This window comes from Mus caroli, chromosome 18, assembly GCF_900094665.2.
Source record: "Mus caroli chromosome 18, CAROLI_EIJ_v1.1, whole genome shotgun sequence".
Lineage (NCBI taxonomy): Eukaryota > Metazoa > Chordata > Mammalia > Rodentia > Muridae > Mus > Mus caroli.
This window is the reverse complement of record NC_034587.1, coordinates 2386170-2407622: the sequence shown is the minus strand read 5'-3', so window position 1 is coordinate 2407622 and position 21453 is coordinate 2386170. Positions and strand designations below refer to the sequence as shown.

Below are 21453 nucleotides of genomic sequence, written 5' to 3'. Positions count from 1 at the left end.
GCCCAGGGCTCATAGCTAAAGCTTTATGACGATGATAACAGAGTGACAATCTAGGACAAAAAGGGACTCTAATACTCAACAAAATGTAAAAGCTATAAGGAAAAAAACCTATGGAAAAAATCACTACAGATGTTCTCTGAAGAGTATATAGCTCAATTGTCACTAAGCACCATGAAGAACAAGTGCTTTCCAAGCCTCCTGTAGGAAAAGTATGAGGTTTTTTTCTTTTTTAAGTTTCAAGTCAATCTCATCTGAAATTTTGTAAACCTAAAGAAAATGGACCCAGTGAGATGACTAAGTGGATAACGGTTCTTTTGGCAAAGCCTCATGATGACCTTGATGCCCAAGGCTCATGTAGCGGAAGGACAGCTCCAACACTGCACTGACCTCCACAGGTTACAGTGGCACACACATGCACATCCATCCATACATGCAAATGTGTGCCACACACACAGAGAATGTCACAGCAATGGCCTGATGCAACAGTTTCTCAAATGCTTAGTTTCAACTTCTGTGTCATCTCCTGCAGAGACCAGGGCAGGAGGCTGGTCGTGTGCAGCTAGGCCTTGGCTGCCACGTGGAGAAGCCCTGCTTCAAACTCTTCCCTTGGCATAAAACAGACTTTCAAATAGCTGTATACTTGGGCTGTGTCCAAGTGGCCACCCTGCAGAAACACATTTTCTAAATCACACTAGGGTAAAACATTGGTAGCCTCTACTGAAGAATCTGATTAGAACATAGAAACCCTACCAAGTTTTCCTATAGTGTTTAAAATAATTCTCATGATGTAAGAAATCATATTTTGTTCTTTAAAAGAATCGAGTTATTTTTATGTATCCTGGTGTTTTGCTTACATGTATACCTATGTGGGTGTTGGATACCCTGGAATGAGTTTCGGACAATTGTAAGCTGCAGATGGGTGCTGGGAATTGAACCTGGGTTCCCTGAGAGACCAGCCAGTGCTCCTAACCTCTGAGCCATCTCTCCATCTCTCATAATTTGTTTTTTATGATGCTTTAAGGAGCATCTTCCATAGAACGAGTTATCAGGAAGGTTAGTCCTAGATTTACTCAATATTTCTGAATTTGCCTTACTTGCTGTGTTAAATGTATTCATGTCTCATATTAGAGAAGTTGAAGAATAAGGCAAACAAATTCTTGAGTGGAGAGTTTGTGTCACCTGAACTGGCCTCAACTGGTGTGTGCTGGTAAGTGTCAACACATTGTCTTCTCGTCATGTAAACTCACTTCCTGACTGAGATAGCTTTTGATCACTAGGCAGAATTTCTCCATTACATGGCAATGTTCTGTTTCAAGACCAGTATTCAGCTTTGGAATAAGCTATACTTTCCAACTTTGTACCATCAGGAGAGCTGGTAAAATTACAGCATAAACCTTATTCAAGCTTTCTTTTTAATTTTTGTTTTTTGACTCTAATTTTGATACTTACAAACCTTTTTGGCTAACATTTCAAATAATTTCTAATATGAAAGTAGATTACTTATTAATTAGTGCTTACTGTTCGGTAGCACAGAGGCCAAGGAATTACACTGCGTGTAGGCTGCAGGGGATAGCCTATGCTTTCCAGAAACATAAATAAATACATGAAATTAGATAAATGTTTTCTTTAAGGATCCTGGTTTGAGCATTTTCAAGAAACAGCTTTGATGTATTTATCACTGATGTATTTATTAATTCAATGGTTGATACAGTAAAACTTCCAGAAAGGCAGTTCCAAAAGACACCGAGCACCAGCACTCACAAAACCACCAGGTGCTGGGCAACACCAGTGCTTTACCAATCAGGAGGTAGAGGTCAACAACAGCAAACACCAAGTTCTCAATTCCTTGGCTGCTAGCTTTGTCACTAAAATTACTTAAATCACAAAGAGAACAGACTTTACAATGTGATATGGGATTGATAAGTTGTCATTATAAGTTTTTGTCATTAAATAGGAATAGCAATAGGAAGGTGACAATTCTGGGAACACCTCCCCTTTTTCTGCATTCTCATTTATGCTACAACTCTGTTCTTGTGCTGCCTTAGTTCACTGGGTCCACACCATGAGTTTATTAAGTTCATCTCCTTTCTTTTACTTTTCTCATGTAAAGCTATCTTTACTTATATTCTATTCAGATAGCAAAATGGAATTTGCTTTATTATATACTTTAGAGATTAGACACACATAGAACCTGCAATGACAGATTTATCATTGGCAGTGATATCCTGGTGGCCCAGGACACAGAAGGAAAATACTCACCACTGTGAATCCGTAAGTGCTCTTTCAGGTGGTGTTTGTACTTGAAGGCTTTCCCACATTCAGTGCATTTGAATTTACGGTTTCCCCCAGACTGGGTCACATGTCTCTGCAAGAAAGAACTGGCATTTTATGTCTGACATTCCAGGTGAACTAAATGTTGATTTGTTACATACCTGACACTGTAGCAGTCATAAATAGAGGACACTTAGCAAAAGCAGAGACATACATTTTATGAGGATCTAGGGATGGCTGTGGATTACAGATGAAGAAGGCAAGCCCTCTACAGAACAAGGACCCGACTTGAGTGCCTGGTTCACCCCAGTAGGATGAATAGCTCGTGTAAATTTCCTGTTTCTAAACTGTACTTCTGTTGCATCAGCCTTGTCTGCTCCTCCCGGCTGTTAGGCCTTTGTCTTATTACTTTTTATGTCCTTAAAACCTTGGAAGAGGGTCTGACATAGACCAGCAGTGGAAATACAGATCAAGTGCATACCTTTGCATGACATTCAAATGCTCATCCCTTGGCACAGGATGATTTCCAAAGGCCTGAAAGACCAACATTCCATAATGGTTTCCAAGACCTCTCACCCCCCCTTCCTTACACCACCCCCACCCTATCATAGCTCCTTCCTGTTCACATCCACCAGAAAAATCATCACAAAAGTGGCCATCATGGTCATTGTGGATTTTAAGAGTCTGTTTTTATGGTGGTGCCTCAGCTTTGACATCTGTCTGTTCTTTAGCAGGGTCCTGACAACTGAGCCAGGAGGGAGGCAGCAGGTGTAGAGTGGGTCTATTTTCAGAAGTCATGTGGACATTTCTATCCCTCAGTCTTCACTATGCTGTGGATGCACAAACTCTAAAGCAGTCTGTTCCACGGTGCTGTCACTGCAAGCCTATGTCCCCTGGAGCTGTCAGGACAGCTTCTCCCTTTGTTTCTGGTTGCCTCCCACTCTCAATGGTCCCTAAGACTTCTCCATTCGGTTACTGCTGATGAAAGCCCTGGGCTCTCCCTTTATTCCACATTCCCTGTTACCTCTTATTATTGTATTTTGTAAGTGATGTCAAAAGTCCTGAGCAAACGGGTCGACTGTTGCTTCTTTTTCTTTTGATGCTTTCTAGGGGTATCCATCAATTTAGCAAAGGCACTAACACCCTCTATTGGCTAAGTGGCCAGTATTAGGCACCTACACAAAGTCCTCACACATTCAAGTGTATGTTCCTCACCCTGTGACATAAGGAGTTGGCCACTGCTGGAAGCTGCCTGGCCTATGCCACAGCCTCCTGGGAAATGGTTGCTTGATTTGTAAAGGCAGTGTCAAATTCCTATTAGCTTGCTTGCTGGTAGCGGACCTACCAGGTCATTATAGAAAAGGAGAATTACGAAAGTTCCTTTGATTTTAACGTTAAATATACAGTCAACACTTCAGATGTTACAGTTACAATAGTCAGTCTCTACAGAAGGAGCATGGTGATACATAATTAGAATAAGCCATCGAAGTTGAGTCTTCAGCCTAAAAGTTCTCAAACTTAAAGCTTTCGAGGAGGCAGCTCCCCTTACTACTGTAGATAAAGCACAGGAGCTTACACTAAGTGAACCCTTTGCTTGAAGAGAATTAAAAACATTAAAGCTTCCCCTAATTTTGTTAGAGCTGAAGGCAAGTGGTTTAACAGCCGCTGTTTATCTTCCCACACAGACCATATTAACAGAATATACCCAAGAGCCTCACAGAGCCTCACAGCGCGACTCTGAGGGATACTTGTTATGGTTTATGCAAAACAATTAAGTTAGGATGGCAAGGCTTACAAGGAAGAGAAAGCTCACAAACCATCCTCTCCTATCTGTAAGTCTGTAGACCAGGAAGCTTCCTGGAGTAACAAAGTGCCCATCCTCCCTGAGGCTCCACCTCCGTGCCCGCCCAGCCTGGGAAGGTGGCAGCCTCCTGCTTCTTTCACTTACTTGCTCTCTTCCTGACTTATGTGATGTCATATGACGTTCAAGCTGGGTTCTGTATGCAAAGGTGTAACTGCACAGGGAGCAGCTGAAGTTGTCCTCGTTCTTCTCATGGCGGTACTTAATGTGTTCTTTCAAAGAGGTAAAGCGCTTGTAGCCTCTATCACAATACGGGCAGGTGAGCAACTGGGAAAATGCGTCTGGTGTTCCTGTGGAGGGAAGAGATACTGTTACCGAAAGCATCCAAGGAATATGGTCACTTACCACTGAATCCCTGGGCCACATCTTTATACCTGCCTCCAGAGATGGAAGGGTGGATGACACCTCCATGTATGTACGAGAAAATGTGACAACAAATACAGGCTAAGTTGGTTAAACGTTACACAGCAAGCAAATTATTAATTTGGCATTCAATCATGGCTCTAATTCTCCCATCTCTGAACCATAATTCTTCCCTTCTTTTGTGAAGTTAGGTGGAGAACGCACGTAACTTAGGATTGAGTTACAGAGACAAGCGCACAGCCTGTATTGGCCACACAGCTGCACAGCTGTGACAACTCCAGAGCTTGCCTGGCACTCACTCGTCTCACTGCTGCCACAGGAAGTAGTTTCCAAGTGCCCCGTGTCAGGCGTGGCCACATGACTGAGTTCACAGCACAAAGTGGGTGGGTGGTACGCTCAGGGAGACGGTGGGAATGGCATGACTGAGAATCCTAGATAGGAATACTTTGCCACTTTCCACTACTCTGAGAAGTTTCCCACATTTTGTTTATTTTTCAAATAAATTAGTTCATAAGTGATATTTTACTGTAGCTGTACTCTGCTTTCTTTCAACTCTTAGAAGATAGGTACTTTGGTAACACTTCAGATGCTTCATCATAAGCACATAGTGCTGTCCTGGATTTCAAGTCCATATGGACTAAACATCTCACTTTAAAGACCAGGCTGCAGAGGAGGGATTGAAAACCTGAACTTTAAATGACTAGTCAAGCATGTGGAAATATTTGCAAATCTGTGAGTGGAATTAAACAGCCAGAGCTCCAGATTTCATTGTGACATCTTTAGCTACTAGCTTGCAAGTACACTTGATATAGAGAGTTTGGTTAGGGATCACGCTAACAGAATCTCTTCTTTTGGAGATATATGTTATATTTTGCACAGGATGGTGGGAAACCAGCATTTTGAACGACTCCCTTGTCAGCATGCCCATCATGTCTTAGGGAGTTTATGTGGCTTGAATGCCAAGAAGCAAGGTCTGTTCTGGCTGTGCACTGGCATGGCCATATCCTGTGGCTCCATTAACCAAATTGCTCTTACTTCAGAGCCAGAGAGCTATATGTGCTCACTGCTTCCTATGGCTTGTTTTCATGATTTGTCTTGCAACCAGGAAGCAAGCTGTTAATGAGTTGGGAAAAATACAGATTGGTCCTGATATCTGGACAGATTTATTTTCATAAATCAGTACAGTTGACTCTCTTAAACATGAGGTATAAATTTATTCTTTTAGGTCACTAGCAAAAACCAATAAAAAGTAAATGTGAATTTGTTTTCAGAATCATAGAATGAGGAGCTGGGGTGAATTAATCAAAACCACGGATGTATGAAAAGCCTTACTAATTAATAAAATTATAATTTAAAAAAGGACTCTGGATGAAAGTAGCATGCTCTGGTGGACAATGCTCCCTCAGAAGGCATGCACATTAAATGAGTCACAGTGCTTGGTGCTGATGCACTGTTGCTTGGGAAGACCTCTGGAGCGCCCCAGAACACAGGCTGCTGCATTACTCTTGGCTGAGCATCAGAACTCGATGGTAAGACCCTAATCCTGAAGATGCCATACACTTTTGCTTCAGGACATAGAGAAATTAATCTCAAACTAACTGGGAAACTTCCTGCTAGCTAGCTTTCATATACTGGAAGGTACTATAGAGATCATTAGGGAGAGAAAGCTGTCAATCAACTTATCACTGTAGAACCTACATTCTAGAGTACTGACCTGCCAGGAAGGATGTGCCAGCTGAGAGATGGTGGCATGACTGCTCTGGGGATAAGCAATAGCTTTTGGAGGCCTGTTCATGTCTAATTCATGTTTAATTCTGTCAATGTGGTCCAAAGCTAATGGCTGTGGAGGTCCTAGGTGAGAACCTGTTACCACTGTCTTGGTAAATGGTTATGCTGTCAAGCTGCCCTCTAACTATTTCTGCTTATACTTAGGACTCTACCAACTGATTGACATCTCAGTACTCTTTTCTTTACTCATACCATCTTTTCTCAATTTCCTCCAAAAAGTCCAAAGCTGATTGTTTTGAACATTAAGCTCAATCTATCCACTCAACCAAGAACCCTGGAAAACTAAAGACAAAGTTAAGAAATGAAAACTCTTCAAATCCTTGAAAATGTCAAGTATCTTCCTAGTCTCAGTACAATATGAAGAGAAATTGCTTACAGGAGCATTTACATGTGATTTGCATTTGATTACTGTTCTTGGGAGGGGACTTTGGCAGCTGATTTCTGTTTAGGAGTTCTGAACATATTTTGATTGTGTTTTCCCTTTCTTTACTCATTGGGAATTCATCTTGGACTAAAGCAGATACAGAGAAACAACTGTGCCCAAGTTTGTGTGCTTTCAGCCAAGCCTACCATCTTTTACTTGTTAAAGCAATAACAATAAACAAACCAAGACAATCAAAAAACAGAATGGGCCAAACTCCTCACTTCTGCCAGTAGCTGTCATCTCAGTGGAAGGTAACGGAAGCACTGGGGACACGCCTGGTTTGTCACTGTCTGTGAATAGCCAACAACTCCATGCTGTACTGATTCTCCTCGTGAGTGTCCCCAAGAATCTGCTTCTCTTAAGTGCTCCCTTCAGTAGAAATGTGCTCTCGTAATAGAAGAATAGAAACAGCAACCCTTTCTTTCTCTGAGAATGAGGACCATGTGCTAAGCTGTACTCACCGTTTTCGTCATGACTGCTGGCTTCTGGTGTGCCCTGCCGCTGGTCTTCCTCAGGTGCCTCTGGATAAATGACGGCGGTGTCTTGTTGCTGCAGAAACTCTTCCACATTCGGATCATGGTTTTGCTCATTTTCTGCATCTGAGTCACACTCATTGTCTTTTACTGAGAGAAACACATCTCTATAAAAAGCTATTTTACCACCTAATTGTTTTTCAAGTTTTTCAAAGTAAGAATTCATTTATCATGATAGAACATATGATCCTTCTTGAAACTGTAGGACACATATCTGAAAGCTAAAAATATATTCTACTTATTTTTGTAATCTATAACGCGTTTGCTTTAGATTCAAGTGCTGTGAATGCTGGAATTCCCAAAGCACCTTATGCTTCAGAGCCGTGCTTCATCTTTTTATACTAAGCACAACTCAGACAAAGTGGGAGAGCCGAGAGAACTTTCTCACTTAATGATCAATCAAGGAAAATCTACCTTTGTTGTTTCTGATCACACCAGTCACCTATCAGAACATTTAAAGTTGTGCATTGGCTCTGAGTCTCTCTCTCTCTCTCCTTTCTCCTCTCTCTCGTTTCTCCTTTCTCCTTTCTCCTCTCTCCTGTCTCCTCTCTCTCTCTCTCTCTCTCTCTCTCTCTCTCTCTCACACACACACACACACACCATCCTTTCAGTTGACTTGTGTAATTTTCCTAGAAAGCAGATTAAGCAATCACCTTGTAGCTAGACATATCAGCAAAACTGCTTTCTAAACAAATCTATTTCCCCTTGGTTTCTTGCCTCTGAGCGTTTAAATTAACCGTAGCTCTATGGAGGAGATGTTTTCCTGAATCCAAAGGTTTAAGAGAAGCAGGACATGCTTCCTTTGGAATGGCGGCTGTGGGATCTGTATGGCAGCCCTGGGGCTCCATGGTCCCTGCTTCCTCCCTGGCTCTGGAGGACAGGATCTACTCCATGCTGTGACTAATGAGCCTACAAGGGTTTGGCTTGCATCTTAATGGCCCTGCCTAACTTATAGGCCACAGGAAAATGTTTGATGCTGACATTTGTAAGAGATGACTGAAGGGTCCTACTCATTCCTTTGTTTCTTTTTTTTTTTTTAAACTAGATATTTTCTTTATTTACATTTCAAATGTTATCCCCTTTCCTAGTTTCCCCTCCAAAAATCTCTTATCCCCTCCCTCCTTGCCCTGCTCCCCAATCCACCCATTCCTGCTTCCTGGCCCAGGCCTTCCCCTATCCTGGGACATAGAACCTTCACAGGACCAAGGGCCTTTCCTCCCATTGATAACTAACTAGGCCATCCTCTGCTACATATATAGCTAGAGCCATGAGTTCCACCATGTGTTTTCTTTGATTGGCAGTTTAGTCCCAGGGAGATCTGGGGTTATTGGTTAGTTCATATTGTTGTTCCTCCTATAGGGCTGCAAATCCCTTCAGCTCCTTGGGTACTTTCTCTGGCTCCTTCATTGGGGGCCCTGTGTTTCAGTCCAATGGATGACTATGAGCATCCACTTCTATATTTGCCAGGCACTGGCTGAGCCTCTCAGGAGACAGCTATATCAGTCTCCTGTCAGCAAGCTCTTGTTGGCATCTGCAATATTGTTTGGGTTTGGTGGTTGTTTATGGGATGGATCCCCAGGTGGGCCAGTGAGATTCCACCTCACACCAGTCAGAATGGCTAAGATCAAAAAATCAGGTGACAGAAGATGCTGGTGAAGATGTGGAGAAAAAGAACACTCCTCCATTGTTGGTGGAATTCCAAGCTGGTACAACCACTCTGGAAATCAGTTTGGTGGATTTCCTCAGAAAATTGAACATAGTACTACCAGAGGATCCAGCAATACCTCTCCTGGGCATATACCTAGAAGATGCTCTAACTTTTAATAAGGACTCATGCTCCACTATGTTCATGGCAGCCTTATCTACAATAGCCAGAAGCTGGAAAGAACCCAGATGTCCCTCAACAGAGGAACGGATACAGAAAATGTGGTACATGTACACAATGGAGTACTAAACAGCTATTAAAAACAATGAATTTATGAAATTCATAAGCAAATGGATGGATCTGGAGGATATCATTCTGAGTGAGGTAACCCAATCACAAAAGAACACACATCATATGCACTTACTGATAAGTGGATATTAGCCCAGAAGCTCAGAATACCCAAGATACAATTTGCAAAACACATGAAACTCAAGAAGGAAGACCAAAGTGTGGATACTTCTTGGAAGGGGGAACAAAATATCCGTGGAAGGAGTTACAGAGACAAAGCTCAGAGCAGAGACTGAAGGAAGGACCATACAGAGACTCCTTTGCTTCTTAACTGGCTTGGGCCCACTACAGTAGGTGGCCTGTTTTAGGAATAAGTCCTTTTGGTCCCTAGGAGCAAGCCCCTTTGTCTATTGGAACTGATTTTCATTTTCATCTACACTCATCGAGTTCACAAGATAAAAGCTGATTCTTGTTTTCTGTGACATGCTCACTCAGTCAACATTGTCTTCTGTCTTGTAGATAACCCGAGCACTGCTTATTTTCTGTCTTCTGATTTCTGTGGCTGTATAACTCAAAGCACAACAGCTACTAACTACTCAGTTCAAGGTGGTCACGAGTTCTGCACTTTTCTAACTTTGATAAAAACGTCATGTACATTCAAAGTATCACCTGAAGACTTTTAGACTATCCATAGATTATACGCATCACATGTAGAGATGGAAAATCTATATTATATAAACCTGTAATTTTACATTACACTTAAATACTACAACCATCCAGTTTTTCTGTAGTGTCTTGTATGCTAAAATTCTTAACCATATAAGGAGGGCAAGATAAAAGATGAGGAAATACACTAAATTCAGGATGCACAAATTCAAAAGCTACTGTCACAAAGACCTCCATCAAAGGCAAGTGACGGGTCTCCACACACACCCACGCCACCTCCCTGAGCTTCTGGCTCCAGGGCTCCTTGCCCTTCCTTTCCTGACCAAAGCAAACAACATGGGGTAAAGGCAGTTCCACCTTCACAAGGATTGTAAGTTTTGAAATGCAAAAGAAACCGAGTTTGGATTGTATTTTATCTTGAAAATTTTCCTTTAAAAATGGGCAGGGTGCTTTCTTTATAAAAATAAAACTGGTCAGATTCTTCTGTCACGGTATCTCAAAGAAACAAAAGTCAGACCAGTTTCAGATATAATTCTGGAAATATTCTTGTTTTAGAACTACAAGTTCAGTACACTTTATCTGGACTATTCTTGGACCACAGATAATTTAATTTTCTGGTTTTTCAATACTGATGTAAATAAATGAGATAGCATTTGGACAGAACCAAATCTAAATATGAAATGTTTGTTCCACATACACCTATACACAAAGCCCTAAGACGATTTTCTACAATATTCTTAGAGGACAATTGGGCTTTCCCCAGCTCTGAGGTCCGCTGAGCTTTCCTGTTAGAGGTAATTTTGCATCTCTTACATAAGGAATGCATCACATTCCTGGAAGGTTGGGAGGCTCAAGAGAACAGCTTTACTTATAGGTAGGGGCAGTGCTTACAAATAGCAGAGGTTCCCCCATTTCTTCTCCAAGCCACATGTCTGGTCTCTAGGCACTTTGTGAGATGCTTCACAGTAGCCCACTGTATGAGTTAAAAAGTGAAGCAAACGATCCTGGTCAAACCAATGCCTTGCTAGACACACAGGAACAGGGAGCAGAGGCTGAATGTAGGCTGGTCTGACTGTCATACTCCTCGAGGAGCAGGACAGAGCCACACCCTGTTGTAACACACACACACACACACACACACACACACACAGAGCACTGCAGTTTTTCCTTTTACTCAGTTCAATATCATATCGACTGACAAATTATAACAGAGGTTTGTTTTTCTCATATGCCACCTCTGTATTCAGAGTGAGTTAATTGTAATATCTTATGTGGAATAGAGTCAATGTATAAATTGGGGCAAGAAAAATTCTGCTTCCCATATTTAGGTCCATTTTAATTATATTAATTTAGGAATGTGCATTCACAACAGATACAGCGTTAAATGGTGAACTTATTTTGAATTGGAACAGAGCATGTATCCTAATTATAATCAGAATATTCACAACATTACATTAAACAGTAGCTATTTGCACCCCAATCTAATTCCCCTGAAGATGTTACTCAAACATTTCTCTTGAGTTTGACTGTTGAGAAAAAGAGCAGCGTCTGCACGCCTGGGTGCCTGTGAGAACATGCCTTCTCTAGGCCTGGGGACTGTATACCAGGTAGATCCGGCAGTCCTCCCTTCTCCCAGTCTGTCCTCTCCTCTCCACACTTTTTTCTTTTGTTTTCTGAGGACAAGGTTCTACACTATAGCCTTGGCTGGTCTTGAACCCACAGCAATCCTCCTGCTCTGCCTTGTGCGTGTTGGTATTACATTATAGGTATGGCCCCCATGCATGACCAGCAGATTGTTCTTTATTTATTAACCTTTACATGGATACTTAAGGATAATCATTATATGAAAGGCAATTACAATATATACACTTTTCAAATAAATATGGAAATGCTGTCTAAAGTAGATAGTTATGAGAGAATTCTTCAGTCGTACTTGCTGCTGGCAAAATGACAATTAGGATTTATAGAATCATAGCATAAGCGCCATGTTTGTTAGTCTGTAAACCATCAGATATCCTTTCCTCCTTCCTTCTCTTTCTTGGCTTTCTTCCTTTTTTAATGCATCTACTTCAAACATAATAATATGCCAACTCTGTAATTTAAAAATGGTTATAGTTCCTTATTGTGCATATGTCCTTCATTTTCCTTTAAGTAAAACAGTTACCACTTGCTAACATAATATGAACACTGATGCTACTGGTAACATTAGCTTTTGATATTACTGATTTTTCTATTTTTAGTTATTACATCTAATGAAAAGTCTATTTGCGATTCAATTAAGTAAGCTCTTCATTTACTCTCCTTCATCGCTACTTGGTGTGAGAACCTAGGCTCTTTTGATGATCATTTCAAATCCTTTAGGGCCAGGTCCCGAGTTTTACTTATTACTCATGGTTTCATTTTATTTCTAACAAAGTAACAGAGTTCTTGTGTTTGGGTCTGAATGCAATGTGAGTGACGGCCGGAGGTGGTGTCTTCCTCCACTCCTCCTCTGTTTTGTTTTAAAGACAAAAACTTACCTTTCTTTCTTTCTTTCTTTCTTTCTTTCTTTCTTTCTTTCTTTCTTTCTTTCTTTCTTTCTGTCTGTCTGTCTGTCTGTCTGTCTCTTTCTTTTTTTTTTTTTTTTGAGACAGGGTTTCACAGAACCTGAACTCCGTGTTTAACTATACTGACTCCTAGTGAGCCACAGAGATCTTCTCATCTCTGCCTTCTCAGTGGTAGGATTCCAGGTGTATACTTTTATTTTTCAAACCTGGGTTCTGGGCATCCAAACTCAAGATGTCAGGCTTGTGGGCAGGCCCTTTCCTGACTCTGCCATCTCCCCTGCCAGTAACAGATGTCCTATGTACATATGTCCTATGTCATACATGCTTAGTGTGGTGTTCCCCCACAACTCCCCTTGTCTCCCTCCCAACTCCTTCCCACCCCATGTATTGCACTCTCCACTGTATGTCACATGTGGTCTATTACCCCCTCCCCTTCATGGCCCCTCCTAATTCCTGGGTCTGCATGAGAGAAGGCATGGGAAATCTGTTTTTCCAAATAGGGCTTGCCTATCTTAATATGGTGGTTAGTACCCATTTCCTGCAACCTCCATTTTCTTTATTGATGAATGTGTATATATACCATATTCTCATTTCCATTTAATCTGTTGGAGGACATCTAATCCTGACTCCATTTCTTTGCTTATCATGACTATAGATGCAATGTACATGGATGTGCAGGATCTCTGTAGTAGGTAGGATACTGATGAGTCCTTTGGCCATGGATTCAGGACTGGTATAGTTGAGACATATGTCAGCTCTATCTTTGGTCTCCAAAAAAACCCTCCAGAGATTTCCATAGTAGCTGCACCAATTTGCACTCCCACCGACAGTACATGGGGCCTCCTCTTTATCCATATTCTTGCCAGCATTTGTTATTATTATTTTTTCCATGATGATAGCTATTCAGACTTCAGGGACTTAGAATCCCAAAGTCACTTGAATTTGTATTTTTCTGATGACTAAGGATTTATATCTCTTCTTCTGAGAACAATCTGTTAAATTCATTAGCACATTTATTGTGTGTATGTTTAATTTTTGTAGTTCTTTATATATTCTACACATTAATACCTTCTTAAAATTATACCTGGCAAAGATTTTTCTGTTTATTTTGCTGCTAGTTTTCCTTTGTTTTAAGATCTAGAAGTCTCTACTCTTTCCCTCATTTTGGGGTTAAAATTTTGGTTGAAGAACTAGAATAGCTGATTAATAAACACAGAGTGCAGTGCAGTGCTGGCAAACTGTGAACTTACAGTGCGGTGCTGGCAAACTGTGAACTTACAGTGCAGTGCTGGCATACAGTGTGAGTTTACAGTGCAGTGCTGGCATACAGTGTGAGTTTACAGTGCAGTGCTGGCATACAGTATGAGTTTACAGTACGGTGTTGGCTTACAGTGTGAATTTACAGTGCAGTGCTGGCATAAAGTGTGAGTTTACAGTGCAGTGCTGGCTTACAGTGTGAGTTTACAGTGCAGTGCTGGCATGCAGTGTGAGTTTACAGTGCAGTACTGGCTTACAGTGTGAATTTACAGTGCAGTGCTGGCTTACAGTGTGAATTTACAGTGCAGTGCTGGCTTACAGTGTGAGTTTACAGTGCAGTGCTGGCTTACAGTATGAGCTTACAGTGCAGTACTGGCTTACAGTGTGACTTTACAGTGTAGTGCTGGCATACAGTATGAGCTTACAGTACAGGGCTGGCTTACAGTGCAGTGCTGGTATAAGGTGTGAGTTTACAATGCAGTGCTGGCTTACAGTGTGAGCTTACAGTGCAGTGCTGGCATACAGTGTGAGCACTAATTGTTCACTGTAGAAGAGATTCCTAGAAACATTCTCTTTTCTGTTTTCTGCAGGCTTAGTACAAGGGCAAACTCACAGGGACAGCAATGGAAAGTGTGGTCACCAGTCTCCATCCTGGGAGACACATGAGAATTCTCCCTCAGGTTCTCACATCTTAGTTCTGGAAATACAAGGGGAAATGAGACAATAAAATCTATTTGAATATGGATTTTTTTTTTCTAGAAGACAACAATGTCCATACCTTATGACTGGTTAACCTAGATGTTTATAAAGTAATGTGATGGGCTAGGGGTTTGGCTTAAAGGTAGAATCCTTGCTTGATAAACATAAGGACAAATAGGAAAAGAGGAGAAAAGGGAACTAACAGCATTCCTGAGACCTTTTGTCCAAACTCCAAAGTGAATAAATAATCAAGAGAAACTTCTTAGATTAAGACTTTCCAAGGAACGGCAGATATAATAAGTTATATATTACTTCTGACCAATTAAAGGGACTGTGCTATAATATGCACAGTAATCAGATGAATCACCAAAAACCATGGAAAGTGAAAAAGACCAATCAACAAGTTTTTACTTCATCAGTTTATTTATGTCATTCCTAAAATGATGGCAACAATGATTGCTGGGGGCTAGTGATGCCATGGAGAAAAGTGGGGGAGGGGTGGGTGGCTAAAGAAACTGAGGAGCCTTGACATGGAAGTTAGAGCTCTGTGCCCTGACTATGAATGCAAGTGTCAGTATTTTAGTTGTGACCTCAATTATCATTTTGCAGAATTGGGGGAAACCCATCTAAAGGGCAAGCAAAGTCTCTGAAATTTTATAAATCTATAACTCTGTGAAATTTCTACAGATATGTAATTATGTAAAAAATAATATTCATTTAAAATAGGTAAAATATATTGGAAATATAGAGTCAAAGAGGGAATGCTTGTCATTTTAGCCATAAGATTATTCTTGGTAAGGAAAACAAAGATGGCAAACACAGGTCATTTAAAAATCTAAAAGGTTTGTTTGTGAATGGATGACAGAACTTGTCAAAGTCAGAAGTCACTATTTAGCATATGTGCTGAACTCTAAAACTCACATTCTAAGGTTCAGATGCATCTGTCTCTCATCATTTTAGATTGTTCATGGAAACTTTTACAGCCATCTCTAAGGGGCAGTGAAGGCCCCACCTCAGCTTTTCCATGCCTGGTCCCAACAATACTGACCTGCCTAGGAAAACCCATGGAGACAGCAAACGCCAGCAAATACCTGAATTCAAACTTCACAGTGCTGAAACTTTAACTGAGAGTAAGATATTGCTCTCTGTACTTTTCCAGGCTATTCTGCCTTTTTTTTTTTTTTTTTTTTTTGTATCTTCCCAGCTTCTAATAATATGCCAATATCTGTGGCACAGATTGAAAATGCCTAATTTAAAACTGCAAAAGTAAGTTTTGGCTGTTAGGGCATTTGGGCTTTATGGTTTGGCTTAGGTATGCTCAGCTGCTTCCTTTTACGCTAGTATCTTAAGATCTGAAGAAGTGACAGATAGGAAACACTTCAGATAAGGAACACTCAAGCTGTGTAACCCACTGGAAAAGCCTCAGCAACTGTAGTTCATGATGTCTGTGAGGACCTGCCAACAGGGACAAAGATGAAATGTGAAGCAAGGTTCAACTGGGATGAAGAAGGCACAAACTGTTTCATGATTCCTATCACATGTTTCTGCTGACAGTGGGGAGATTGACAGAGCAGGCACCTGTAGATGCAAGGAGATTAAGTCCAGCAGGCATTCTGGAGACAGTACCAAAGTACCACCATCACCGTTGGAGTCCTTCTTTGACACCAGCACCCCTAGTAACTGTGGCATCCTATGGCCTGGATGAAATGGTCCAGTTTAATTTGATGTACCAGAAAGGGGCTCAAAGAAGAGAAAAATATCAAGTTCTCTTCCAGGTTCTTTTGTTCAGCCCTGCAGTGGTTTCCAGGTAGAGACAATGATGACAGTGATCAAGGTATCTGCAAACTGGGAGTAAGGGGAGCTCTGGCCTGATTGAACACAGGAGTCCTCCTCCCAGTCTTCTGCATCATTCCTTGAATGCAGCTGCAGGACTGCAGCAGCCAAGGAGTAAGTAAAGTCCCAGACCTTTGATTTGATGACTGACAAGGGGAATTTCCAGGGAACCACAAATTCTGGTGAGTTCATGACAATGGAAATGCTCAGGAAAGTGACCTCCTTAGATTATTAGTCAGCTCCTGGCTCTCTACGCAAACTGTTTATGTCTGAATCTGACCACAGAACTGACACACAGTCTAGGTCACTACCCATTCCACTGACACTGGGTAATAGGCACAGGACAGATCCAAATAGTACTGTGACTGATTAGGAAACCGAAGCCTCCAGCAAAGGGCTCACTGCTTACAGCCTACATACAACTGGGTATACTGCCTGCTAAACACCAAGTCTTAAAAAAAAAAAAGATCAGAAATCTAACCCTACTGCAAAAGCTCAGTCCAGAATTATCTGACATATGAAACCAGCAAATCTCAACCTTCAAGGGAAAGAAATACCAAAACCGCAACAGTGAGGCAGAAGCTGGGGTCATCACTTAAACATTTTAAGGCACTGAGTTTGAAAGTGCTTTAAAAAATCAGGATAAATGCTTTTGTAGGAGATTGATAGAGTCCAGTGGAAGTAGCTCTGAAATAAGAACAATGTTTGGAAGGGCTAAATGGAAGGAAGCCTTTACAGTTATCTGCCTTTGGTAAAGAAAATAGTGAATCACATCCATTATCACATCCATGGAGGAATTGCATAAATTTGTGCCACCATCGAGCATTTGAAAGATGCAGGGGTGGTGGTTCCTACCACATCTCCCTTTAACTCTCCTATCTGGTCAGTGCAGGACACAGATGGATTGTGGAGAATGACAGGTGACTATTTAAAACTCAGTCAGGTGGTGACTCTGACTGCAGCTGCTGTGCCAGATGTGGTGTCTTCTGGTATGCAGCTATTGATCTAGCAAATATCTTCTCAGTACCTGTCCATAAGGAACACCAGAAGCAATTTGCTTTCAGTTGGCAAGGCCAGCAGTATACTTTTACGCTTTTGCCTGAAGGATATATTAGCTCTCCTGCCTATGTCATCACTTCGACAGCTCTTCATTGTCTATCTCTTCCCAAAAGTAACACATTGGTGCACTATGTTGATGACATTATGCTGATTGGACCAAGTGAGCAGGAGGTAGCAACTACTTTGGACTCATTGGTAACTCATATATGAGTCAGAGAATGAGAAATAAATCAACCAAAATTCAAGGAGTGTCTACTTCAGTGAAATTCTTAGGAGTCCAGTGGTGTGGGGGCATGCAGATATTTCTTCTAAAGTGAAGGATAAGTTATTTTACCAGGCTCCTCCCACCACCAAGAAAAAAAGCACAATATTTTGGGTCTATTTGGATCCTATAGCCACTAAACTTCTCACTTGGGTGTATCATTCTAGTCATATACCAAGTGACTTGGAAAGCTGCTAGCTTTGTGTGGGGCATGGAACAGAAGGCTCTTCACCATGTCGAGGTAGCTATGCAGGCTGCTCTACCACTTGCATCATATGGTCCAGTAAACCCTATGGTACTTGAGATGTCGGTGGCAGTCAGGGGTGCTATTTGGAGCTTTGGCAGGCCCCTATAGGTGATCCACACAGAAGAAACCTTTGGGATTTTGGAGCAAGGCTCTACCATCATCTGCAGACTATTCTCCCTTTGAAAGACAGCGCTTGGCCTGCTATCGGGTCTAACTGGAAGCTGAACATTTGGTAATATATATGGTAGCCACCAAGCTGCTGTATGACCTGAAATGCCCACCATGAGTTGGGTGTTATTCAATCTACCAAGTCATAAAGTAGAACTTGCATAGCAGCAATTTATTATCAAATGGAATGGCATATATACATGATCAGACCTGAGCAGGTCCTGAAGGCACAAACAACTTACAGGAAAAAGTTGCCTAAACACCCGTGACTTGTACTCCCATTACAATGCTGTCTGCTGCTACACATGCACCTATATCCTTATGGGGTGTTCTTGTGGTCTGTTGACTGAGAACACTTGGTCTGGCTTACTGATGGTTCTGCACATTTTGTAGGTACCATTTAGAAGTGGATTGCTGAAGCATCACAGCCTCTTTCTGGGAGAACCCCAAAGACACTGGCAAAGGAAAATCTTCACATTGAGTAGAACTTCAGGCACTACACATGGTCATACATTTATTTTGAAGGAGAAATGGTCAAATGTGTGATTGTTTACAGACTCATTGCTGTAGCCAAATGGATTGGCTAAATGGTCAGGGACTTGGAAAGATCATGAATGGAAAATGGTAATAAAGACATCTGGGCAAGAAGTATATGAGATAGATCTCTCGAAATGGGCAAAGGACATGAAGATACTTGTGTCCCATGTGAATGCTCATCAAAAGAAGAAGGAGTTCAGAATCAAGTAGATAGGATGACCTGTTCTTTGGAGACTCAGCCTCTTTCCCCAGCTATTCCTGCCACTGGCCAATGAGCACATGAACAAAGTGGCCATGGTGGCAGAGACAGGGGTTATGCTTGGGCTCAAAAACATGGACTTCCACTCACCAAGGCTGACCTGGCTACAGCTGCTGCTGAATGCCAGATCTATCAACAGCAGAGACCAACACTGAGGCCCAGATATGGCACCACTGCCCAAGGTGGTGGCAGATTGACTATACTGGACCACACCCTCTGTGAAAAGGACAATGCTTTGTCCTTGAGAAGACACACTTATTTTGGGTTATGGATTTGTCTTTTCTGCATGTAATGTTTCTGTTAAAACCACCATCCGTGGGCTTACAGAATGCCTTATCTTGCCATCATGGTATTCCACACAGTATTGCTTCTGACCAAGGAACTCATTTCTCAGCCAGAGAAGTGCAACAGAGGGCTCACACTCATGGAATCCACTGGTCTTACCATTTCCCCTACCATCTGAAGCAGATGGCCTGATAGAAATATGGAATGGCCTTTTAAAGGCACAGTTATAGTGTCAAGTAGGTAGCAACAGCCTGGAGGGCTTGTATAGGGTTCTTGAGAAGGAGGTATGTGCTTTCAATCAACATCTAATATATGGTACAGTCTGTTCCATAGCCAGAATTCAAGGGTCCTGGAATCAAGGGGTTGAAAGGGAATAGTTCCATTCACTCTAACTCCAAATGACCCATTAGGAAAGTCTTATCTTCCTGTTCCTGTGACCTTAAGTTCTGCTGGTCTGGAAATTTTGGTTCCAGAGTGGGATGTGGTCCTTCCAGGAGCCACAACAAACATTCCATTGAACTGGAAGCTCAGACTTCCCCTGGTCATTTTGGGCTTCTGATGCCCTTAAACCTATAGGGTAAGAAAGGAATAAGTGTTAGGAGTGATGTTGACAAAGATTAACAAGGGGAGGAAATTGGATTGCCTCTCCACAATGGAGGTACGAAGGATTATGTCTGGAGTGCAGGAGATCTTTCAGGGCATCTCTTAGTACTACCGTGTACTACTACTACTAACTGCCATGAGTGTGTGTCATATTTTGTTAAGAATGTGTTTGTACAGATATTTGTGTTTTCTTTCCTCAATTTCTTTATCATGTGATGTAACAATTAAAAGAACTTCAATGTCTGTCATATTTAAGTTTGAGATACTAAAAGAATGTCCTTTAAGGGACATTGCCACCTATTGTAAGTTTATAAATACATTTATGATTGTATGAGGGATAGGTATATCATGTTAGCTGTAGTTATGACCTAGTTAAATATATAATGCATTTTTAGTATATGTAGGAGAATTATATCATGTTTAGGTGTTATTATTATCTGGTTATTGTTTCCATTTAGAAATTAATCATTTGATGGCTATTCTTGGTTGTCAGTTTGGCTATGTCTGAAAAAAAATAAGGAATTTTTGCTTAATGTGAAGTAAAAAGATCCATTTCCAATTTGAATCTTTGAGGTAGGAAGACACACATTTAACTCAGATCTATTCTGGGCCACACATTCTGCTGGAATCCTATATAAGGACATGGAAGAAGGAAGTTTCTGTTCTTTGCTTGCTTGCCCTCACCTTTCTAACAAGTCTATCCCTTCACTGGCTTTAGAGCCTATTTCTTCAGGATTCCAGGATATACTGAAGATCAACTGAAGCATCCATCTTTGTGGACTGAGCAAGTATAGGATTCTTGAACGTTCTGTTTACAGCCAGGCATTTTTGGACCAGCTAGACTGCTGCTTGCACCTGCAAGTAATTTCAATAAATCCTCTTCACACACACACACACACACACACACACACACACACACACACACATTTATATAGGTCATCTGCCATGTAGCTACATAGCCAGTATGAAAAAGCTAGACTGGTGTCCTGGGTCCCTCGGAGATCACTATGCACAGGTGAGCACACAGACTGTGGAGCTTGAGCAAGCAGACTGCAGAAGCTACAGAGTTACTGGGACAGACACCTCTTTGGGCTCCAGACATCCCGGTACCTCCCCCCACTTCCCCCAGAGGAGAGGTGGTCACCTGACAAGGCTCTGACCACCCAAGCAGGTGAGGGAGCCATCTTGTGTCCTAGGTCCCTCAGAGACCAGTCTGCACAGGGGAACACTCAGACTGTGGAGGGTGAGCAAGCAGAGTACAGAAACAACAGGCCTTCATCTTTAGCCAGGAGGCAGGTCTGAGCACCAGACCTACATGCACCTTCCCTGCAAGAGGAGAGCTTGCCTGCAGAGAGTATTCTGACCACTGAGACTCAGGAGAGAGCTGTACTCCCAGGACTGGTGACAGAGGCTAACAGAATCACAGGGGTAATGAGCTCCAGCCAGAGACAGCTAGAACATCTAACACCAGAGATTACCAGATGGCAAAAGGCAAACATAAGAATCTTACTAACAGAAACCAAGGCAATTCACCATCATCAGAATCTAGCACTCCCACCTCAGCCAGTCATGGATACCCAAACACACCCGAAAAGCAAGATTCGGATTTAAAATCATATCTCATGATGCTGGTAGAGGACTTTACGAAGGGCATTAATAACTCACTTAAAGAAATTCAGGAGAACACTGCTAAACAGGTATAAGTCCTTAAAGAGGAAACACAAAAATCCTTTAAAGAATTACAGGAAAATACAACCAAAGAGGTGATGGAATTGAACAAAACCATCCAAGACCTAAAAAAGGAAGTAGAAACAATAAAGACACCTCTGGAGATAGAAACCCTAGGAAAGAAATCAGGA

General features: G+C 41.7%; 1 protein-coding gene across 9 annotated transcripts in view; it reads right to left on the bottom strand.

Annotated features, from left to right (window-relative positions):
* Zeb1 (zinc finger E-box binding homeobox 1) overlaps positions 1-21453 on the bottom strand; it is a 177298-nt gene that overhangs the window by 11989 nt on the left and 143856 nt on the right. For all 9 annotated transcript variants that reach the window (XM_029471837.1, XM_021150623.2, XM_029471835.1 and 6 more), the window contains 3 exons: positions 7169-7330; positions 4220-4422; positions 2260-2365 (listed from right to left, as the gene is read on the bottom strand). In XM_029471837.1, coding sequence (XP_029327697.1) covers positions 2260-2365; positions 4220-4422; positions 7169-7330 — 471 coding nt within the window. The remainder of the gene's footprint in view (positions 1-2259; positions 2366-4219; positions 4423-7168; positions 7331-21453) is intronic.